Source organism: Paramormyrops kingsleyae, chromosome 25 (assembly GCF_048594095.1).
Source record: "Paramormyrops kingsleyae isolate MSU_618 chromosome 25, PKINGS_0.4, whole genome shotgun sequence".
In the NCBI taxonomy this organism is placed as follows: domain Eukaryota; kingdom Metazoa; phylum Chordata; class Actinopteri; order Osteoglossiformes; family Mormyridae; genus Paramormyrops; species Paramormyrops kingsleyae.
Genome location: NC_132821.1, coordinates 23,543,366 through 23,566,816, shown reverse-complemented (window position 1 = coordinate 23,566,816; position 23,451 = coordinate 23,543,366). Strand labels below are relative to the sequence as shown.

The window sequence follows — 23,451 nt, the reverse complement described above, 5'->3', positions numbered from 1 at the left end:
TTTAGCGCTCGCTTTTAGGCGAAACGGCGTGGAGCTTTACGCGTTTGTTTTTTTTGCGGCGTTTTTGCATTAAGCCCCGTGACTCAGGGGCCAGCTGGGGCTCAGGGCTGAAGCCTCACACCCACCTTTCTTTAAGCTTCCAGCAGCATAAATGTCTGTTTACTGCTGGTTATGTGTGATGTAACAGAAGTAGGCGGGGCCATGGCTCAGTGGGCGGGGCCATGGCTCAGTGGGCGGGACTACTACCACACAACGCTGAGGCTGGGGTTTGAATCCCGCTGCCCACTCTGTGTCTGGAGGTGGGATCCTTACGGAGGTTCCTCTTTCAGTCTGAAAACATGCAGTTTGGGTAAAAGGGTAAAGCCAAGTCATGGGTGAGCACGTAAGTGCCCTGTGATGGACTGGTGCCCTGCCCTGGATTATTCCTCCTGACTTGTGCCCTGTAATTCCTGGGATGGGCTCCAGGTCATGTGGTCATGTCTGGACATCAAAGGTCCTGTAAACAGTATCGTCTTCGGACTCATTTTGGCGCCCACCTCTAGGTGGGGATATGGCCCATGTGAGCAGGTCCGGAAGTAGGCCCGCCCCAGCAGAGCTTGGTCTCGCAGTCGGGCGTACCTCCGTACCGCTTGCGTGGCACGCCATGGACGCTCCGCCTGCCAGGTGGCACAGAGGGCCAGCACAGTTCCCTGCCATGTTTCTCATCGTAAAAGCTCAACAAAACGCAAAACAATTTGCTGAAGAAAAGTAGGGAAAGGGGTGGAGCAAATCGAGTGATTCCTGGGGGGTAGGGGGGCCTCTGTCAGTGTGGCCTAAAGCACCCCCCTCAGATCCACAAAAAACGCTGGTTTACCTGTAAATCTGATGATGCTACATGAGGCTCAGTCACGCTGCTCAGAGGGCCTCCGATTGGCTGCTTTTAGGATGATGTCATCTCCCTCCTTGTGTACAAACACACGGACACACATAATAATAGCCACAACACGTCCTTGCAGCTGTGTGGCTCTTTGTTTTTTCGTTCCTGTTTGGGATTCCTGAGGCTACAATCAAGCCAGTTCGAGTTAAGTTTCCTCTCAATCCAGTCGTTTATCGGCAACAGATATTAAAGATGACAGAGTTTGTGAAAAGCAGTAATAAAACGACAGGGCGGGCCATGAGCTTAGGAGTCCTGTGGGATGCCTGTATCCCTGCTGGTATGTCTCACTAGATCATCTGACACCTGCAAGCTTTTATGTGGTGGGGGGGGGGGGGCACAGCCGAGTCTCCGTTTAACGAACCGCAATCAAAGTCTCCAACTCTTCAGAAGAAGTTTTCATTTTTATGGCGAATCCCTAGCAAAGCCATATTAAAAATGAAATTACACTTGACAGATTAAGAGATCTGTGCAGAAATCCATTAGAGACTTCAGGACAATGGAGGGCCTGACTCAGCGCTAAACGACTAATTAAAAATCCAGGCTTTTTAAGCTAATTTCCCCTTTAATTGTTGCTCATTGTCTGTAATGGATGTTGCGAAAAGAGCGTGTTATGTGAGTGATGTTTTCCTTGATTTCTGTGTTTTTTTTTTTACACACTTCCCCGCCTTTGGGCAATTCGGACGGGGGTGAGGTAATCAGAGCAAAACTCCGGGCTTTTCAGTTGATTTATACGGCCACTTAAGCACCTGCTGCTCACCGTGATGTAAGCAGGCCGATCTGAATTGTACCCATAATTCCTGCAGCCGGCTAGCTCAGCGTAGCCTGTAGTTTAGCCGCTGTGCCGCCTCCCATCGGTTTATCGGCTAAACTTTGCGCCAAAGAGTCCGCGAGGAGCAGGAGGATTAACTGACCCTCCGAGGACCTGTTTGATATCGGTGGGGGGGGGGGGGTTTGGGTCGGCATTCTGTTCTGCTGCTGTCGGGAGTGCTGGTGCGAAGCCCACGGTGCATGGTGACCTGGTTGAACCTGGGGTCGGTGGGGGCCTGGCAAATCCGTTGCTTAAGGGCAGGGAAGAGCGAGCACAGCCCCCCCGGGTGATGGGGCTGCCGCCTCCACACTCGGGGCGGGGAGCGGGGAGACGGGGGGACCCTGGTATGCTAATTGTTCCTTTGGCGGGAGACGGTAAAACCAGTGATGCACAGATTAGCTGAAGCTCAACCACTGGAACGAGACTCCAAGGCCCACATGGAGCCTCAGTGAAGGTTCATAACTCCCTCATCTTCCCTTTCAGTGAAAGATCTCTGCAATACATGGTTATAGCCAGTAGGGTGTATAGTGGTTAAGGAACTGGGACTTTTAACTGGTGTGTTTAGCTTAAGTATAGTATAATGCAAAATTTAATTTGCAAATTGTAAAACTGTAAGTGATATGTTGCGTGAAATATTAAAAGGCTACTCAGAAAAAAGCAGTTTCCAGGCCCTTAATGAGGTTCAGAAACGGAGGGTTATTCAGATTGTTTTTTTTTGTCGGGTTTGCACACAGAAGTCGAGGCATGTGCCCTTTGGCTACAGGGTTAGTGTGGGCCTCCCCCCTTGTGTTTAAATGGGTGCCCCCTCCCCCCGTGTCATTCCTGAGCCTCATATGACTCTCTGTATCCTGACGTGAACGCCTCTTGGGAACAGGGACACTTCTGTCCTGCTGTGGCCACCTGACCGAACCCACTGTCATACGGAGAAACCGCTGGCGCGAGGCGGGGCAATCCGAAGCTGGGGGTGGGGGGTTTTGCCGACCCCGTGGACCAGGTCTCTCTCTCTGTGGGGGCCAGACGTGATGTGCTCCTTCGGGAATGCGATCTCGAAGAGCGCCTCACCCCCCAGCCCCCGCCGCCGCTCGGCCGCGACCCCAAATCGCTTCGCACATTAACATTTCCCTAAAATCCTAATTACTGGCATGCTTCCATCCCACCCTCCGTCAGACCAAGAGGGCAATTCTGTTTGACTCGGGAGCCGGTTCAGTTTCAACACGCGGGGGGGGACCCTCCCCGCCGGTGGCAAAAGACAGGTTCTCACAGAGATCCTTCCTGAACTGGAGCTTCTCTGTGGCCTAAATCCAGCTCCTGCTTCTCCGTTTGCCTGCCGGGGTCGCGGTGCGCCCGTCCGCCCCTTGACGCACTCTGTTTATATAACAGATACCTCCATCAGGATTGTTACGGCTGTTTTTCCCTCGACCAGGTGTCCGTTAACTTCAAAGATGAGGTCATCCGTTTACATCGGAGGCGTGCCGATTCGGCCTGGAAGAGCATTGTTTAATTCCCGGCCTCTTGAGGAGTTGCTCGGAGATAAAACTTACGAGCTCCACACGGACGCTGCTGACGTTAAGATGAAAACAGGGAAAACTACCCTGTTTTGGAGGGCCGGGCCCCAGTCCTTGGTGATCATTGACCTATCGTTGTTAGGGAGCAGTTACCGTAGTAAACACAAGTCTTCAGAAACGCTTAAGAGCCCCGATGAAGATAACGAGGTGGTGACGGATGGCGCTGTTGTTTAAATCTGTTGTTTAAATCTTAATTCTCTTTTTTTTGTGAGTCGGACTGGGCTGGTGGCCAGGCGGCAGAGTCCGGAGGCCGTTGTGACGCTTAGCCGATCGTAGGCGTCGCGCTTTCCGATTGGGCGCTCGCCAAAGCCAACTTCAAAGGCTTCTGTGCCGTTTACTCTGTGACTTTGCACGGGCATAGCTTGTCTTCTATTGGTAGGGAGGAAGTTTCAGATGGAATAAGTGTGGCGAGGCTGCCGGAATCCCACAATGCAATGCGGAACCTTATGTCCCAAACCTAGTGGGTCGCGGGTTCACAACAGAGTGCAGTGCTCACCTCCTATAGGCGAAAGGCTGAAGGTCAGAGGCGAATGGCTAGCCGTGCCTATCTGAGACTGGATGAATCCTTATTGTCTTCTCGGTTTCTGTAACGCCCGCTTCTCCTGCTGAGTGAGACGCGTGAAGGTCAGTGGTTACTTTTTTCTGACCTTGCTTGTGTTCTGTGCGTATATACTGACAGTAACACTGCCCCCTGATGGTGGGCTGATATATTATCCCCAAAGGAAAACACAAACACGCACACACACACACACACACACACACACATACACACAGGTTTGTAATTATCTTTGTGGGGACTCTATGGGGAAAACTCTATTCCCAACATGACGACCTTAACCCCTACCCAGCCCTAACCTTAACCATAAGTAACCAAACAAAATTCGAGAATTTTTTGTTTTTTCACGAATCTTTGTGGGGACCTGAAAAATATACAGGTTTTTATTACATTGTGGGGGACATTTGGGCCCCACAATGCAACATAAACCTAATACACACACACACACACACACACACACACAGGCAGGTGAAGTTTTCACGCCTTTTGTTGCAGGAATTTGTGATGCATTTGTTTGTAAATTTTAACAATAAAAAATTCCCAAGATTGTCCCAAGACAATGCAATGAGTGAATCGCATTCAGGACATAATTAAAGTAATTACTAGCCACCTTGGTAAGTTTTGCATCAAAACATGGTAAAATCGGGGTAAAGCCCCTCCCCCGCCCCACTGCCATCGTCACCTCAGCAATGCCGTGGAAGGAGCAAATGCCCTCTGCAAATCCTGGGGGTACCCATCGATCCCGGGGGGGGGGGGGGGGGGGGGAGGAGGGGGATGGGGGGGAGTGAGTTTATCAGCTAAATAAACCTGAAATTGGTCCAAGAATAAACTGCTTTGCACAGTCACACTTAGTTACAGATGGACGGATCCCAGACTGGGGGGGGGGGGGGGGGTGCAGATAGGGGGAATAAATTGAAGGCCCAAGGAGCAGGTATGGGGGGGGGAGTGCAGACTGTGGAATAGGTTATAGAGTGTCGGCAGTGATGCACCCCCCCCTGTCACCTCCCAGCAAAGTGCCACCCCACTCTGGGTCTCCGGGCCGCACCTTCAGTTTTACCCCTAATGAGTTGCTGCCTTGCTAATGTCGCTGATGATCTTCCATTGATTTCACTATCACTTGCTTGTCTGGTAATTGATCCGTAGCTGAGCCTCTAGTTAATTATGTGGGCCTTTGACGTGCCCCCCCACCCCCAACCCCCCCAACCCTGGGGGAATTCAGAGTCCTGCAGAATAATAGTTTTAATAAAGGAGTCTATTACCATGCCCCCCCTCCCCCCCCCCTTCTTGCCTGGTACACTACCTGGCACCGTGCACTCCCCCCCCCCCCCCCACTGCCTGCTGACCGAAGGGGAGTGGGATGGATGAGTATAAAGAGAGAGGGAAAGAGAGAGAATGCAAGAGAGCGAGAGAGACAGAGTGAGAGGGAGAGAGAGAGACAGAAAGAGAGAGAGAGAGGGCAGAGTTTGCTATTGGCAGAGCTCTCAAACCTCCCACAAATAATGGCCATTAACGGGGGGGGGGGGGGCAGTGGCTGAGTGACCCACCTCCCTTGGAAAATTGAGAGAGAGAGAGAGAGAGAGCTGTAAAGATGAAGGAGTGAATACGGAGGAATCCGAGACAGACCTGCTCAGTCCACTGACACAAAACAACAATGTTTCATCTTCGCGCTCTTACTTTAGGCACAGCTATGATTTAAAAAAACCTTTGTGTCGTGTTTGTCCGTTCCTGTGCATCCACATTCCCACCTCGGCGATGGGAGAGGGAAGGGAGGCTGGAACGGGCAGGGTGGGGTCTCCCATCCTGCCCGAGTCTCACCACACCACTGTCTCCGCAGAGGGCACCTCGAGAAAGAGAGAGAGAGAGAGAGAGAGAGAGGAAGAGAGAAAAGGAGAGAGAGAGAGAAAGAGGGGGGTATTAAGTTCCTATGTAAGACCCGGCTACCGGTGAAAAACAGCAGCCTGATAATCTCCGTAAAGGTTACCACCAGCTGTCATTAGCCCCTCACGGAGGCTTTTAACGGCAGAAAACGGCATCTCCTACAATTTACCGCGCGCCTTTAAAGGGACTCCGCATATCGCCAGTCATTTAGCGCCGGCAGGAAGAGAAGTTAATACCCTTACCTTCTCGCACCCCGAGATTACGGCGATACGTCCACCGGAGAGGGACCGAGGATTACTGTCTGCCGCTGGAAAAAAGGTTTTCGAAAAACATCATATTAGTGCGGTATATATATATATATATATACGTGTGTGACCTCAGATTTTTCCCTGAAGTTCGTTATCGGAGAGACGCAGTTGAAAAAGCTTTGGCGGTGATCACGTGACCACCTGCTGTGCCGCTCGGTTCACTGGTCAGACCTCTTTCTGTATTAATTGAGGTGAATGATGGGCTATGAGGTGTCCCTTACCTGACGTCACTGGGCTCGCCTCCCCTGTAGAGCGGCCAGGTGACGGGCTGGGAAAGGTGGGGTCCTCCGTGTGTGACAGGCGAGCAGGGCAGGGAGGCCTGCCGGGACATACCGGGAGCACACTTCGGTGTGAGGACACACTGACAAAAGTGGTGCAAATTAGGCTGTGCGAGGCATGATGGGCTACGCTTGGAGGTGAGGGCCAGGCCGGTGCTGGGGGGCGAGAGGCGAGGGACTATCACCGGGCCTCGTATGCACGGTGGGGGCTGATATTGTCTGGTGGGACCCTTTCCCTGTCTCAATTCAGGGGCCCGGAGAAGAGCTCTGCCTGCACTTAATAAGGCAGTAACGCCCCCCCTCCCGCCCCCAATTGTAGCTCATCTGGCTCTGCTGCTCTGGGGGAGCAGGGCCCCATGGCAGCAAGGGGGGGGTGGGGGTGGGGGAGTGGTGCCATTCCGTGGCAGGGCGAGCGGCGATGTGGCTGACTCAGGCACGCTCCAGCCCGTTTGGCCAGGAGGGGGGGGGGGCGAGGAGGGGCGGTGAATGGGGGTGGTGTGTGTGTGTGTGTGTGGGGGGGGGGGGGGGCGCACCAGTGCACCTGGGCTCACTGGCTGATAGGCGACGTACGTGAGGTTGGTATCTGTGTGTATGAGGATGCTGGGATTGGGGGGGGGGGGGGGGTGCTAGGGGTACTGGGGGGGGGGGGGGGTTGATTTAAATAGCGATGCTGTTTCTGGCTACAGTTAATGTGAGTGCTGTGGGAATGGGGGAGGTGGTTGATCGCAGAGGGTTTAACGCAGAGTGGCATCTGATATTCTGTACAGTGTGATGGCTTGTCGGGGTGGGGTAGGGGGGGTGGGTGGGCGGATTCAGAGCAGAGATATAGCCCTCCCTCGTCATCTCCACTCCCCCACTTACCTTCAGTGCTCCCCTCAACCTGCCCTCTCCCGCCACACACACACAGCTGCCTGATCCTGAATTAACTCCACACACTCCTTCGCAACCAGGAACATCTCACCCTCCCCCATTCATCCATCCCTCCCTCTCTCCCTCCCTCCCTCTCTCTCTCACTCCCTCTCGCTCTTTGAGAGAGGCAAAAAAAAAAAAGAAGTCCAACACGAATCCACCTTTACTTCCAGTCAGAGGAAGCAGAAGTGGATGTGAGAGACAGAGAGCGAGAGAGGGCAGGAGAGTCCGCTTGGAGAGCTGTCAGCCACCAGAGCTCCATGCAGTTCGGAGCGCGTCCTGCGAGCGCCGAGTCCGGCTTCATGGGGACATGGCAGAGCGGCAGTGACAGCACGCTTCTCTTCAGAATGTCCCAGCAGGTAGGGAGCGCGCGCGCCCGGGCGCAGCTCGCCGACGGAGCGTGCACGCGCGCGCACGTGTATGCCTGTATGTGTGTTTGCCGGCGTGTGTGCGCGATGATGCCTGTGCGTGTGTGTATGTATGTGTTATCGGGATTTAGTGGGTTGTCCTAATTGTGAGCTTTTGAACTGCCGTTTTTCGTTTGCTTTGTAGCAGCAGGTTCGAAACTTTTTAAGCCCTTTAGCGCACGTGCGTGCACCGCAGCGGGACTTGTCGCTGCCGCTCGTCCTCACCTCGCCACGCAGCATCCTTCCCGTCATCAGCCGCTTTATTAATATAGAACGAAAGGTGTTGACGTTTGTATTGTGGCGCAACTAAAATTGAATTATCACCGCCCGCCTTGATCGGCTTTTTGCACTTTGTTGTAATCGGGGCTGTATATTACCCCAGCGGGGGAAGGGAGTGGGGGTCCCCAGCTTGCTACTAATTGACTTCATGTGGCAGAAGTGGAGAGCGGAGAAACGTCCCGAATGAGCACAAGGGATATGAGTGATAAGGGATGCCGTGCCTGGCTCAAGTTTACGGTCCCTCGGACGATCTTGAAGTAATTTTGTAGCCTAGTTACCGTCGGAGTATGTGTGTGTGTATGACTCCAGTATGTGCGGAATTCTCAGTACTCCTAAAAAAATCTTTTCTGTTTTTGAGGAAATCGGCTATTGGGAAGGGTTAATAGGGGGGCGTCTTCGCTCTTCAGGATGATGCGTATTGCTGGTAAATGGAGCCGACGAGCGAATGGGAGAAAGATGGGTGGCGGGTAATTAATGACCGCGGCCGGTGCCTTTGCACCATGCTCTCCTTGTTACGCTCCTTCCGCCCCCCCCCCCCGCCCCCGCCCAGGCCCCCTCCCGCACAATTACGGCCCCAGTTGAGTTTCAGGAGAATCTTTTTATTTCTTCACTGACTTTGCGTCTCCGTAGGGAGTTTGTGAGGGAGGGAATTTTAAATACGGCCAATGATTAAAATGACTAAAACATACGCTGGCAATTTATTAATACAGATCTCTGTTTTTGTTCTCACTACATATTAAATGTATGTATATTAAAATTCTTTCCGATTTTACTGTATAGTTATTTATGTAGCAATTTATAACCCATAACATTATTTATCATTATTATTAGCTAGTATAATTTAATGCAAGAAAGAAAAGATGCTGAACTGTATGAAAATGTATTAAAAGCATAGCCGTGACGAGAATGCAGATTTCTAGTTTTGCTTTAAATTGTGCGTTTTAATAGTCATTCGAAAAGTTGTTGATGAGTCAGCGACATCAGGTGGGTTAATGTCACCCGTCGGAAGGCGGTGGGACAGGCGGACTCCCGAATCTTAGCGCTTCGTTTCAGCTCTCACTCCCCGCTGATGCCGCACCACCTGCCCCTGCCCCCCATTAATTGCCCTGAATTACATGCTAGAAAATATCAGCACGTGAAACACCGAATTTCATATTTGCGTCGCATTTGACTGCATGTCCGTGAATGAGTGGGATGTCGCTGTTATACCGTTTATTCGCAGAAAATCGTTTTGCTGTAACCGAGATCCATCAGGTATCATCTAACCCACACCCCCCTCTCCATTAATGACTGAGGACGGTCCAGGTGATTAGTCTGATAATACAGCACGTCTATAAGCCTGATTATTTGCGAGTCAATGCCGTGAATCTATACTATTTCTCTTTACCGAGCTAAGAATAGATTTTCCCATGAAATGTTTATTATTATAAACATAATAAAAATAGAAAAGTACATTAAAAACGAACGGTATATATGCATGTCCCACAATTAAAATGAGTTTTTTAAATGATCGATCTACTAAAAATACTGACCTAGCCGTCCCTTGTTCGTACACTGACCTTTTGATCGGGGGACAGAGTTGAGCTGCAGCCTAATCGGAGTGCACGACACCATAAAGTCGTGTAAGTGACATGTCTGTCCCTGCTGCAATATTCTAAAACAAAAGGCACGCTTAATAGTCTGAAAAAAATCGAAAGAAGTCAGCGATTTATTTTCACAGTAGCATATTGTAGGGACAATATATAATATATTCACAGGTGATTTCGGTGTTTGGAGACAGAGAAACCAGTCACGTCATAATTAAGCATTGAAGTGTTATGGTGCTTTAAGATGAAGCGTTTAAAACGTAATTAATGAAAAGGTTATTTTAACACCAAAAAGGTGCACTACTTTCAAACTCAAGACAGATGTCATTTAATATACGTCATAATTGTGGCCTGTTATTCTTACTTTATAGTGTGCGCAAAATGTACGCTTTTTATTGCATTTTAATTTAGTTTAGGGTGTGCCCTACACAACGAAAGAATGTTTAAAAATATCGATATTATAAGCTCGTATTTAAATGTTAAAAATGAGAGGAGCATCGGAAAATTTTGTTTGCGATATAATCCTGAAACACCTAAACCATTATTTCTTAAGTGTGCCAAAGGAAGTCAAACAGAATTCCGATACAAACTGCATTTAAAAACCTCTAAAATCATTATTTCCGACAATGAGACAATAACCCGTCAGCTTCCTTTCACTGTAAATATTTTAAGTTTAATGTACCACAAAAAACAAACAACAATTTATAATTATTTCTGTTTAATTTTTTACAGAAACGCGGAGAAAAAATACAATATCACTCTTATAATGTTGCACTTCGTTCACGATAAAAAAAAAGCAAACAGATGTTCTGTGTTTTACATGTGAACAAGAAATTGGTGCAAAACCATAAGATGAACATATGGTCTTTGATCACGGAAAGGCACTGCCGCGATAAACGCGCAAATGACAGATTTAAAAAAAAAAATTGGTTTGGTTAGATGATTTTAAGCAAAGAAATTTCCGGATGTCAGCTTAACAAAAAAAAAAAACAAACAAAAAATAACCAATATGACTTTGTGCCTCATCTATCAGCGTACACACACGTACAGCTAATCGAAGTTTCCAGGCAAACTGTCCGCCGGTTTCGTCTTGGCTCGTCCACAGACTGATCACCCCAAAAGATACGCTATATGCCGGCCACGGTTTAGGGCTTCAACCGCTCTTCAGTCCGCGCCTGGGGTGAAGCACCGGCGGGATGTGTTTGCCTGGGTTAATGTGGGAGACACCCTTTCCGTGTCGGTGCTCTAATCGGGACATTTTTCCGAGCAAGACTACTGTCGCCTGAAGTGTGACAGGGCGCCTGAGGATCGAACACCGTGCGGTCGCCGAAATTGTTCCCCTGTTTAAACTTGCGGGCTGGAGAGCAGAGCTCTTGGCGTCTGTCTTAAATCAGCCGGCCCCACCAGCACCAGATTGTCTTTTTTTGCGGTTCAGCAAAGCAGGGGATTTATTTAATTCTGAAATCAGCGTGGGTAAATGGATAACATCGCCATCAATAACAAAACAGCAACAACATCTGTATTAGTTACTGCTGTAAGTGGCTCTCAGTTTGATCAGTGCAAAAACTCTGTAATGTCTATATGCCAGAGATATAAAATTATTTTTATACAAGCGCATTCGGAGAAGTCAGACAACAGTTGTATTTTGTTGTTTATAAAAATGTGAAATTATGGTTCTTTGCAGAAAATAAAGACTTACGAAAGGGAACTGGGCGCATATTTAGACTATACCGTTCGTTCACCTGTTCGTTCTTCAACTGATTCTGAATTAAGACAAATACGTGCGTCCATAATATGCATACGTCAAACATACGCATCTGTTACCTTATTAGATGGAGTCACACAAGCCGAATTTCGGCTATAGAAAAACCGCAGGAAATAAAACAGATAGCAAGTGTTACTTACAGAAACCTAGCAGCAGCCTGAAGTAATTCAGGGCTTTTCATTGCGCCGCTTAATACTGCAGATCGCATTCCGTTATACGCACAGGTGCTTATAATTGATCTTTTACAATCCCTTAAATTAAAAAACTGCAGTAGATCGGTTTTTAAATTATCGTAATTTCTGCATGAGATTACAAGGTGCTTAAATAAAATTATGCATTCGCTTCTTCTGATTTTTGCAATATCATGTATATATGTCGTATATACATTTTTTATTTGTCCTTTTAAATAATACTTTCATTAATGATTTTTGAGGGTTTGCGAGTTGTTGCGGTAGTCATCTGGTGCGTTTTTAATTGCACTGAAGGACAGGGCGGTGCCGTGGGAGTGTGACCGTCTGTCTTAGCGGCCTGTGTCGGGATCTCCTTGCACACCGTCCAGCCGTCCTGTGTGTGCACTCACCTCGCACGCTCTCGTTGGAGCCAGTGCACGTGACGCAGACGCCTAGCATTTCCTGCATTTGAAGTTCAGTCTGCAGATTATTGTTTTGATGCATTTTTGACAGGCAAATTTTTTGGACCCCCGAGTCATGCTGCTGGTTGGAGAGGAGGAGTGTTATCAGGAATCGTGGGACCCATCCTGCAAGGAGCATGTTGTGGCTGTGTGCGCACATGCATGCGTATGTGTGTAGGTGTGTGCAGGTGATCTGCCCCTAGCCCCCACCCACCCCCGTGTGCCTCCTCATGCCTCCAGACAAAGTCTGAGCTGTGAGTTGAGGCTCATAGGACAGGTCTCACATAGGAGAGATGGATGGATGGATGGATGGAGAGGAAGGGAGGTGAAAATGGCAGTGTGAGGGACGCCCACCTCTCTCCTGGCCGCGGTGACTAAGGAGCTGAGTAAGGCTCAGCAGGAGTGGGCTGCTTTTCGTGGGGGGAGTTTTGCTGTGTCGTGGCGGGGGGGCGGTCATGTGGCCCCGGGCGTTGGGACACGTGTGGGCTCCGGTGACATGCAGCCACCCCCTCAACCTCGCGTGTATTCTTGTCTCTACATGTTATTTGCCGTTTTGTGCGTTTCTAATAGATTTTCATGCCCCCCCCCCCCAGTGACTCTCACTGTACCTCTCCCCCGTTCTTCCGGACACCTCCATAATCCGCACGCTGTGGCGGGGGTCCGGAGCGACCGGCTGCGAATCGGCATAGCTGATGGCCGCGTGAGTCAGGCACGAACGTGGCGACCGAGCCATGGGCCTCCGCATGCCTGTGATGCCCCCACCCTGACGACCCCCCCCCCCCCCCCCCCCGGACAAAGATGGAGAAAAGAGACAGACTGAGAGACTTTAATGAAGGAGAAGAAGAGAGAGGAGAGTCAGGCCAGTTTCAGTTTCTCTTCGTCCCGTCTCCAGAAAATGATGATGCAGGCCCTCTGCCTGGACGCCCGCTCGTCCCCAAGTCCCTTAGAGCCACATGGGTGCCACTTCACCCTTCCAAACACTTTACATTCCTGCTATTCCTCAAACATATCTTAGTACCCCCCCCCAACAATCTGAATTCATTTGCATCGGTGAGATGCCTTTTGTCGATGCGGTTTGTCACACTCACCGTTTCAGTTTATTTTAATATCTATGATATACTCCCCAAAATTTTCCTATTTATCATACTGTTTGCGCAAAATATTTGTCACGCCGAATGTGGCTCCTCACAGTATTAGATTCAGAATGATGCAGGGCTGCTTTCTTATTATGAACTAAAATCTAGGTTTTTCAGAAAGATAAATGCTGTTTGAATTTTTCCGAAGGAACCTGCAGCGGCCGATGATGTATTTATGTTTATATTAGTCGCTGTCGGCTCCCAGTGACCTACAGATGACGTTTTTCTGGAACGGTCCGGCTGGGTCTTTGTGTCTTTTGATGTGATTACGGAATGGTGACATCGCTGCCAGATTCTGGGCTGGAGGTGGGCTGGCCAGGTGGGACACCGCTGTGCTGGTGTCTTTCCGGGGCCCCCTCCCCGTCTGCTGGTTATACATTTGAAGTGTATTGATCTTGTTTAGACGGCCGTGTTCGGGGTCTTCTGGCATGCCGATCGATAACCGACACAGGTTCGAGAGGCTGTTGTCCTACCCCCCCCCCCCCAGTGATCAGTGTTGTCATGGAAAATGAAGGGGGGGGGGGGGGAAACACAGAGGCTGAGATGTCATGAGGCTGAAGTGGAAGCGTTTAACAGATCCCTCTGGTTCGGGGCGGGGGGGGGGGGGGGGGGCGGCAGTGTCATTCTCTGTTGGGTGTTTGTGTTTGCAGGAAGTCAGGTTCCAGAGTAATGCCTGCACAATTACCCCTGCCTTTAACCCCCCCCCCCCCCCCCAGGGGCCATATCGTACACTGAACAACTGCTTACTTTGATTTGCTTTGGTGCTGATCTGTGATTGGGTGCAGATCACATGACAGATCCGCGACCATGCAGCCCGCCAGCCAAGGACAGATGCCTCCCATTGCATGTCTTGTGTCCTATCAACATGTGGAGCGCCGTGCTGGAACATTATAGATGGGCGTGGCTCTCGCCCAGCTCGCAGCATGTAAAGCCCCCCGGTACCCCTTCCGCCAGCCTGCAGTGGGCCAGAGGTCCCAGAGCACAAAGGAGCGGGTCATGGTGGGCTCCGTTTCCGTGGCAGACAGCCCCAGACGGCCTCCTCAGCCCCTCGGCATTCCCCCTGCCTCGTGTGTCCATGCCCCCCCCCAGGCGGCAACTGCAGAGCAACACCCCCGGGCTCAATTTTCACGCACAGCGAATGCAGGCGACCTGGCTGGAGCCCATGAAAAGGGTGAGTTTCCTTTGAGGGGGGGTTTGTTTTTCTTTCCTTGTCCGAGGGGAAGCCTCGGAGAAAACGGAAGCTGCTGCAAGTCAGGATGTCACCACCCCTGACGGGGCTGTAATGAGGGGACATTAGCCTCGGCCCACTCCCGTTTAGGGTTCCCGAATGTGTGACATGCATGACGAGCCCCCGCTGCGACACGTGTGCACACAACCTGACCCACATACGCACGTTGCAGTACTGTGCCCTCCCTGTAGGGGGCGCCCCAGAGCGAAAGCTGTTTCAGGTTCTGTTTAGCTTGAACAGGCTCCAGCACCACAGGCTCAATGGATCTGTACTTAAAGCAGCCTGACAGGGCCAGTCCATTCCCTTGGCTAAATCAGCACCACTTTGGCCTGCTTGCTCTCCTGCCAGGACCGTTCATTCTCCCCCTGAGCCTCGTCTTCCTGTTGTGCGTGCTGCCGCTGTTCCCACGGTTACCGTAGAACACATCCTCGGACAATGACGACTATCTGGGATAAGTCTGCGCCAGGCATCTCTCATTGGTGGCCGTCCCAGCATTGGAGGTGGGGTGCATCGCACTCGTGTTCCTTCTGTCGTCCCGGAAACTGTGTCCTCTGTACAGTCTGGTGTGTAAACCAGGGCCTGGTGCTGTTCAGGTACGAAAAACAGACCACCCGGGAGCCAGAGGGCGGGTGCGGCACAGGGGGCCATGGAGCGGAGGGGGGGCCGGGGGGGGGATAATGAGTGACGAGCGTGTCAGATTGGGAAGGTGATACTAACGGGAGACTCGGCTGGCAGGAACGCGAGCACTGTGATCAAGGTGGGGGGGCGCATGGGGGGCGGCCGCAGCACTCTGGGAAGTCACCCTGACGCCACACTCGGCTGCTGCAGCGCTAACGCGACTCTTGAAGGCTCTTACTGTCAAATTGAGGCCTTGTACACCCCCCCCCCCCCCCCCCCCCCCCGGAATTAGAGGGGGTGTAATAACACGTATTAGCCGTTGTGAGGGACTCTCTGTTATCCTGAAGGGACGGCGAAGCTCCATCATTAAGAAGGAAGATAAACACCGACGGCTCAGGGCAGGGGGGGCAGGGGGGAAAGGAGGGGGTGTCACATGGTTAGGACTCTGTTTAGTGAGCACTGCTGTTGGGGGGAGGGCTTGCGGTCTCCACTGGTTGCCGGGGAACGCCTGCTGCAGGGACACTGTCAGCGACACGGGTGGGATGTTCATGGTGGCGTGGGGGGGGGGGGGCAGTATGGAATGGAATCCCGCCCCCAGTATGAAAACATCTGTACAGTAAGGCTGCTGCAGAGAGACTCTGTGTGTGGAGGCGAGAATCAGAGTTCAGTTTGAGAAGATCCCATTTCCGGATTCTTCCCTGGTGTTTCTGCAGTCAGATTTGTGTCTCTTGTCCTCCTTCTGACCTCTGTGTCATTTTTGGGGGTGGGGGGGTGGGGGCTCTCAAAAAGGTCAGCAGAGGTTTCACTGGGGGTAGGTAAGACCAGGGGTCCAGAATGAACCGGCACACCACCTGCGGTCTTTGGATCAAGAAGGTGTCCCTTCCTACACGGCTGCAAGGTGGACCTTCACCGCACCACCATCTTCTCCAGCTCGTATCTGGAAGCAGGAGTGGGAGTCTGAAGGCGAAAGGTGGGGTTTAAGTGGAATAAATGACATAAACAAGCGATTAAAAGGTTCCTCGAATGAGCGCACGAGGTTCAGAAGCTCTATCCTTTCAGCCAAATTAATACGTTGAATTTCCCTTCTGATGGAGGGAGCAGACTGAAGTTCAGGCGGTTTATGGTAATGTGATACACGGGAGCGAGCGTGTGCGGGATTCGCTCGTCTTTTTCTGTTTTGTTTTGAGTGTAAATGAGGCGGGTCCAGGTCAGAAACACACAGCTGCTCATTGGCTGTCGCCGAGCGACCGGGTTGTCCCCGATGACCTCATTGGCCAACGTTACAAGCTTCTGGTAAATTTTCCCATGATGCTCAGGGGTCGGAAGGGGTCCTCCACTGGTGGTGGTAGGGGGGAGGGGGTGTCGTTAATCAGTTGACTGTGGGTGGTGCTCGTTTAAAGGATGTCGGTGAATTTCCTAAAATTACCTAGAACAATTTGAGCAGATGTTTTAAATACTGAAGTGCAGCAGGGGTACATATCATTTCAGCTAGCATTAAGGGGAGCCCACGAGCAAGAAGCGGGTTCCACCCATGACGAGATTTCATGGTCTTTTCCCTGCTGACTTAGAACCCAGAATTTCTCATCTACCTGGAGCCCCACAGTAAGTTGAAATCAAGTCAAATGACGTTACAGTGAACCCTTTGATCGAATGTCTGTCCTTTTCCCGGTTTATATAAGCGTTAAACAAACGTGGATTGACCGTATTTGAGGCTATATTGACTTGATGGAATAAAACATGAGATGTATCGACAGATTCCCTAAAACACTGCGAGATCCGTTATCTACGTGACACTTCTAGGATCGTTCTGGGGTTTCTGGAGTGAGTTTATCACTAGTAAGAGACTGAGGATTTTTTAAAACAATTTGCATTTTTGTGATATTAAAAAAATTGCATTTTTGCAATGTTTATAGCACAAAGCAGTGTGTTAGGTTTTGGGAAAAGATGTAAAAATTGGTCTTGAATTTTTCAGATGAGGAACCACACAGTGGCTGGTGATGGAAGGGGGCGCGATCCCTGCTGCTGGGAGATCCTCACCGATAGGTCAAAAGCGTCCCGACTGTGTGGTCACCTTGGAAAGAGCTGCAGGGATCCGTCCCATTTCAGAATTGTCCCTCGTATGGGAGGATGTCAGTTTAGTCAAGAGCTCAGGGGAAAAGGAGGGTCGGGTGGGGGGGAGGGGGTGCATCATGGAGGAAGGGAGCCCCCCCCCCCCACCAAATTAATTCAGTGGCCCTCATTAAGGCACGGACGGTGCAGGCCGGCGCAGGGGAATAGCAAACTGCCTTCTCAGGAAGTGCCAGTCAATTAGGGAACGGGGGCCATATTGGATGTCAAGTGTTAATTTAGCTTTTCCTCTGTCTTTTTCTGCATGAAGCCCCCCCCCCCCCCCACCTCCACTATAGGCGCCCCCCCCCCCCCCCCAAACCACCACAACTTGCGGTGTAATAATGCAGGTGGTCCTGCGATTGTCTGAATTGCGTCGCGTGTTCGATGTCACAGACAAGCGTGACCCCCCCCCGCCCCCTCACTCATGTAGGGTGGAGATGGGGGGGGGCAGGGGGGTTAACTGTGCCAGCGTGATAAGAATAGATTGTTTATGTCTAGGAAAAAGCGACGTAATCGGCGTGAGGGCAAAGCGTGTCCGCCCATGCAGGGCCCTGTGTCTTGCCCCCCCGCCCTGTGGCTGTGACACCGTATCCTTGGCACGCCCTGTCACCATGGGGGATGGCTGCAGGACGACGAGTCCATGCATGTGCGCTATACAGACCCACTTGCTTAATGCTATCCCTCAGTGCCACCCCTCCCCCCCCCGAACCCAAGTGGCTGACTCAGACGGATAATAGCAGCGCGTGGCCCCCACAGCCCTAAATGGATACATTAGCCCCTGTAATGTGCCAGGTCCCCTCTAGCCAAGGGCCACCATTGTACTCTTCAAGTGGCATTGATTTGGCAAAGTGCTGAATGTGCATCCCCAGCCAGCTATATGGGGGGGCTCATTCTCTCTTTAACAATGCCCCCCCCCGGTGCTGTCCCCTTCCAGGGCCCCTCACCTCCCCACTCCCCTTCCTGTCTCCTGGCTCCCGGGCCACACACGCTGCCACAGATGCCCCCCCCCCCGGCTCAGATACAGTCCCTACCTGACCCACACACCACACCACTCCCCTGACCCCCCCCGTCAGCATGGATCCCAGCTCCATAATGAAACTCAGGCGTGATAAAGGCTGGCTGATTGCCCCACCCCCCACAAACTCCCTGCATCCTGACATCTGAGGTGTACGTGAGAGAGGCTCCCCCCCCTTGTTGCACATGACAGGAGGATCATGGGAAATTTGGTCACCCCACCACACTCTTCACACCTTCCAGAACTTTCCAGAACATCCCAGAACTCTGACACTTCAGTCTTCCATGTAGATATATAAAGTGCTTCGATAACTCCTTAAAGACACACACATAGGTAGAGCAGGAAAGTGGCGAGCTACTGCTGCAGATCTCTGTTGATATGTCCCTGATCCCTCAACCCATGGGGAGGGGGGTGTGTCAGGATGGTGATGGGACCCCCACCCAGACAAGGTGTGGACCAGGGTGGACCTGGGGGGAGGGATTGCTGGGATGGAAGGCTGTAAGACATAAGCGATAGTAAAGGTTCAGGACAGTGAAGGTTAAGGACAGTGAAGGTTCAGGACAGTGAAGGTTCAGGACAGAGAAGGTTAAGGACAGTGAAGGTTCAGGACAGAGAAGGTTAAGGACAGTGAAGGTTCAGGACAGTGAAGGTTCAGGACAGAGAAGGTTCAGGACAGTGAAGGTTCAGGACAGAGAAGGTTAAGGACAGTGAAGGTTCAGGACAGTGAAGGTTAAGGACAGTGAAGGTTCAGGACAGTGAAGGGTGAGTGTTACCACCTGTTAGACGTTGCTTCTCCATGTTGCTTGTCCTTTTGCTGCTGTTGATGTCAAAGAATATTTCGATATTTTGATTTTATTTCGATGTGGACATCACTGAAAAGCTGACCTTCGAGCAGAGATGGGATTTTTGTTGAGGGGATTCCTGGCCCCGCCTCCCCACTCGCCGGATTCCCCAGCCCCCACCACAGGATTATCGAACCAAACTGGAAACGGCTCTTTATTGAAAAGCATATTTATTACACTCATTTAATTAGGCACACTAACGAGCGGAGCATAACTGCAGATTACGGCCGATTTATGGCCAACGTTTTAAGCGATGCGGTAACGTTATTAGACCGTAGTGCTTAATTGTTGGAGCTGAAACTTGCTGTCGGGAGCCTGGCAAGGCTGATTATACTGTCACGCCGAGCGGGAGAAGGAACAGATTGAGGCTGGATCAGGAAGCAGGAGCGTGACCGTGAACCAGTGATTGCGATCTGGAATGAAGAATGTGATCAGGTAACAGCATTGTACACGGGAATCAGGAGTGTGATCATGAATCAGTACTGTGATCAGATATCAGGACTGTGATTGGGAATCAGGAGCATGGTCAGATATCAAGACTGTGATTGGGAATCAGGGGCGTGACTGTGAACCAGGACTGTGATCGGGAATCAGGAGTGTGATCAGATATCAGGAGCATGATCAGATATCAGGACTGTGATTGGGAATTAGGAGAGATCATAACTGGTGGAACACTGATGGGCAGAGGAATAGGGTCCTGTTAAAACATTAATTTAAGACAGAATCTGGCTACCTAGAAACTGCCGACAGACCCCCCCCCCCACCCCCCACAGGCTGTCACAGTGCTGAGGACCCCCCCGATCAGACTTCGACCTCACCCTTACACCTGCCTCACCTTCTAGCGCTCCACCTGCAGGCCTCACTGGGGGCCCCCCACGGAGACAGAGGACCTCCCCCCCCCGGGTGACAGCCTGACGTAGCACCCCTATCAGCTGGGTGATGGTAACGCGGCAGGGAGAGCGCGACCCCACAGCGTACCGGGGAGCCGGCAGCCGGGCGCTCGAGGAGTGCAGAAAAACAGCCTCCTGTCCCAAAATAAGCACATCGCTCCCTCTCTCCCTCCCTCCCGAGTGGGGTGAAATGGGCTCATGCCCCCCCCCCCTGCTGGCTCAGCTTCACCACACTGCCACTGTCAGGCGCGGGGTGGGGGGGGGGGCGGGTGCGGGGACAGGCTGGTGTGTGTTTATGGATTTAGGGAGGGGGGGCAGTATGCTCTATGCAGCCTGTCCAGGTGCGACTCTGAGTTGGTTCTGTTGGATGAGTGTGTGTGTGTATGAGCACGTACTGTGTGTGTCTCTTGGTGTGTGTGTGTGTACCGCATGGGGGTGTGTGTGTACCGCATGGGGGTGTGTGTGTGTTTTGACACCTGAACAAACTGAGGCCTACACCAACAGGCGGGCCTTTCCACAGCCCGGTCTGTCTCACAGGACTGCTGCTGTGCCGCAAGGCTGCGCACATCAGCTTTTTAAGAGAAGGGCTCACGGTCACTCGTCGCGGTAAAAGTCCCACAAAGACACCAGTGTCACGGCACAAGTGTGGGTCCCTCCCCGGAGCCCCCCCAGCCTCACTGCCCTCTGGCCGCCCCATAGCGGGGGGGGGGGGGTCCGGCCCTGACTGTCGCATTCCTTTCAGGTTAGAGCAGGAAGGCCACGCTGTGCTCCTGTTCCAAGGCATGAGCAGGCTGGGGGTCCTTCTGCGGGGGGGGGGGGGGGGGTGAGCGAGTGAGTGAGGGACGGGGCCGCCGCACAGTGCCTCCTGAACCGCCGCTCTCTCCAAACAAAACACGGGGAGGAAGAGAGGAGAGGGAGGGAGAGAGAGCAGGAGGGGAGCTGGAATGTGCTCCCCCCTCGCCCCCCCCCGGCTTCCCGCCCAGTGCCAGAGCTTCCCAACGCGCCGTCACAGAGCACAGGGATCTGCACGCTCCTCACCGGGGGCCAGGAGGCCGCCTCTGCTCATGGTACCGTATGTTACCGCTCTCACTCCCTCATTCCTGGGGGGCGTGGGGAGGGAGGGGGGTGGGGTGGGGCAGGGGAGGCATCGGTGAACCTGCGTCGACCTCGTCAGCTTAGCTTCTGGACTGACCGTGAGCACGTGCCGTGACGTGCGGTACAGCAGCTCGCCGAGTTCGATCCGCGGCGGCGAAATCGGTCCTGGTGGCGTTTGACGACTGCTCTTGCTGTCTGTCACCTGGCTCCCCACACCTACTGCCCCCCCCTCAGCTCCTAATTACCCCAATGGCTCACCTCATGTCAGCATTCGCGCACCAGGTATTACCCGCTTCAGTTTTCTGTAGCTCCTCCTCCTATTTCTCATTTTTTTTTAACCGCTGCGCCACCTGCTGGCTGAACCCGAAATCGAAGCATGGCGTTCAGGATAGAGACTGTGCTTTGTTTTGGGTCTTCCGGGCAGCCAGCGGCGCATCTCTCTCTCTCTCTCTCGCTCTGCCTGAGCCGTATATATTAGCTTTATTAGTGGCGAAAACGTCAGATTAACAGAGGGGGTGTTTGTGCATACATTAAACTTTATTAGTGCTGAAATCCCACTCGAGTACAGATGCAGTTTTCATGTTCGTTTTGCATATCGTTTGCATGTGTTTAAGGGGGGCGTGGCTCCACCTGGGCCCCCGCTCCCCCATTCCTGACCGACCCCCCCCCCCCCAGTGCTGTGTGTTTTGATCAGGGCCCCCTGACTGGTCTGAGACAACCGTCTCCCCCGTTGTTTGGCCGCTGGCCCCGGGGTCATGATTAAACCGGTATCGGTGCACTGAGGTTCATGGGCACGCTCCATGCTGCGAGGCCTCCTTTAATTGGCGAGGGGAGGGGGGGGGGCGTAGTATTGCAGGCAGTAACGGGGGAGGCTAGCGTTGCCGGCGGTAACGAAGGGCCGAACCCAGTCGAGCTCGCCTGTCCATCTGGACCTGGTCAGGCGAAGCGGGGGAGTCTGTAGCATGGTAATGTCTGTCTGCTGGCAGTAGCAGCTGCTGCCTCGTTCGGACCGGGAGCCCCAAACCCCCCTAGCGGGGCCCTTCCGGGATGTGGGCTGGGGGGCAGGAAGGGATGGTACAATCCCACCAGTGGTAGGAGCAGCTGTAGTCAGCTGGCGAGGTGTCAGTGCCTCCTCCCAGTCCGACATAGGTCTGCCGACCCGCCAATCAGGCACGGGGGTGGGACTTCCTTGTGCGGCCATCTCAGACTCTGGTGTCTCCGTTTGGTTTTGATTGGTGTAGATTATTTAGTGTCCACGTCCCTTACCTGAGTACGTGGGGGAAGATTATGGGCAGATTTCTGGGGGATTATTTAGCTGACGGAGCTGATCATTTAGCTGAGGTTCCTGTGCCAGTTATGCTATCTTTCCATACTAGCTAGTATCGCACGTTGGGTCAGAAATGCAGCACATTAAGCACTACGCCCCCTGCTGGCCGTGTGGTCTCAACCTTCGCAGGACGGCTTCCACGTGTTGCCTGGGGTGGCGAGCTGAGCCTGGTGACATTCTGGGGGGGGGGGGGGGGGGGTGACTGGAGTGTCACGTGTCCAGAAGGGACTGTAAAACCAGCTCATATCTGTACATTTGCTACTATCGAGTTACCTCACATGTCGCGTACCCCCCCATCCGTGCCCCCCCCCCCATTCAATTTCCAGCCAATTTGTTTGGCTTGAGCAGGAAGATCCTGTGTTTGCATGTTAATGAGGAGGGGCTGGATAGCCTCGGTCCCGAAGTCAGACCTCCCCCCCCTCCCCCCCCAGCTGCATTAATGACTGCCTTTTAAATGGCTACATTCTCATGTGCCAGAGATGCCAGTAATGATCACTGAGATCTATTTTTAATGCTGGGGGGTAGCAGGCTCATCAAAGTGCAAAGGGAAGAAGCAGTGTGGGCGCGGGGGGGCGGGGGGGGGGGGGGCAGCAAGATGACCGCGTGTCAGTAGACCAAGAATCGGGGACGACCGCAAGGTGACCGCTCTTAAAATTGTGTCTCTGCAACTGCAGTCACAGCCTCTGTTCCTTTCATGTTACTGTACATAGTAGCTCTCTCTGTATTGGCCACGCCCCTTCCATTCTTCACCCCCCCATTCTACATGCAACAATGGCGGTCGCTGTTCATTATCCTTAATGAACGTGAGCAGCCTCGCACGGTCGCTCGGGGTAACAAAGCCGTCACCCACCCCCTGTATTTGTCGCTCAGCGCCGGTCTGTCCCCAACGCGAGTCCAGACGGGGGGGCCGAGGGGGTCGCGGATCATGCGGGGAATGCCACGCCCCTACGCACGGGGACACCCCACGCATGTCGGCACGCAACAACACGCGTGTGACACGCATGAGATTTGGTCTTCCGCTCGTTTCATCTTTTCCCAAAAGCCGGAATGTTTCCTGGCGTTCCCCGTCCGGCTCTTAAAAAAGGAGGAACAGATGTGGGATGCTGACAGGCTGTTTTTTCCATCGCATACCTTCGTCGGTTGTGGAAAGTCTCTCCCCCCCCTCAATCCCCCCACCCCTGCCTCTTTCCTTCGCTGTTCGTGCCCGCATCTCCTTGTAAGGTGGGGGGGCAGGGGTGGGGAGGAACACGTTTGGACAGGGTTCTCTGGTTTTTCGGAAGGCCTCTGGTTCTCCCAGGTGTCCGG

The 23,451-nt window shown here is 52.4% G+C and overlaps 1 protein-coding gene across 5 annotated transcripts in view; it reads left to right on the top strand.

Annotated features, from left to right (window-relative positions):
- The window catches only part of bnc2 (basonuclin zinc finger protein 2), a 117,701-nt gene that overhangs the window by 36,469 nt on the left and 57,781 nt on the right, over positions 1 to 23,451 (top strand). For 3 of the 5 annotated variants that reach the window (XM_072707009.1, XM_072707008.1, XM_072707014.1), the window contains exon 2: positions 7,392 to 7,577. The exons of 1 other annotated variant lie outside the window; for it this stretch is intronic. In XM_072707009.1, the coding sequence (XP_072563110.1) occupies positions 7,392 to 7,577 (186 nt within the window). Of the gene's footprint in view, positions 1 to 7,391; positions 7,578 to 20,671; positions 20,792 to 23,451 lie in introns of those variants that run through there. One more of the 5 variants, XM_072707013.1, reaches the window with a different exon arrangement.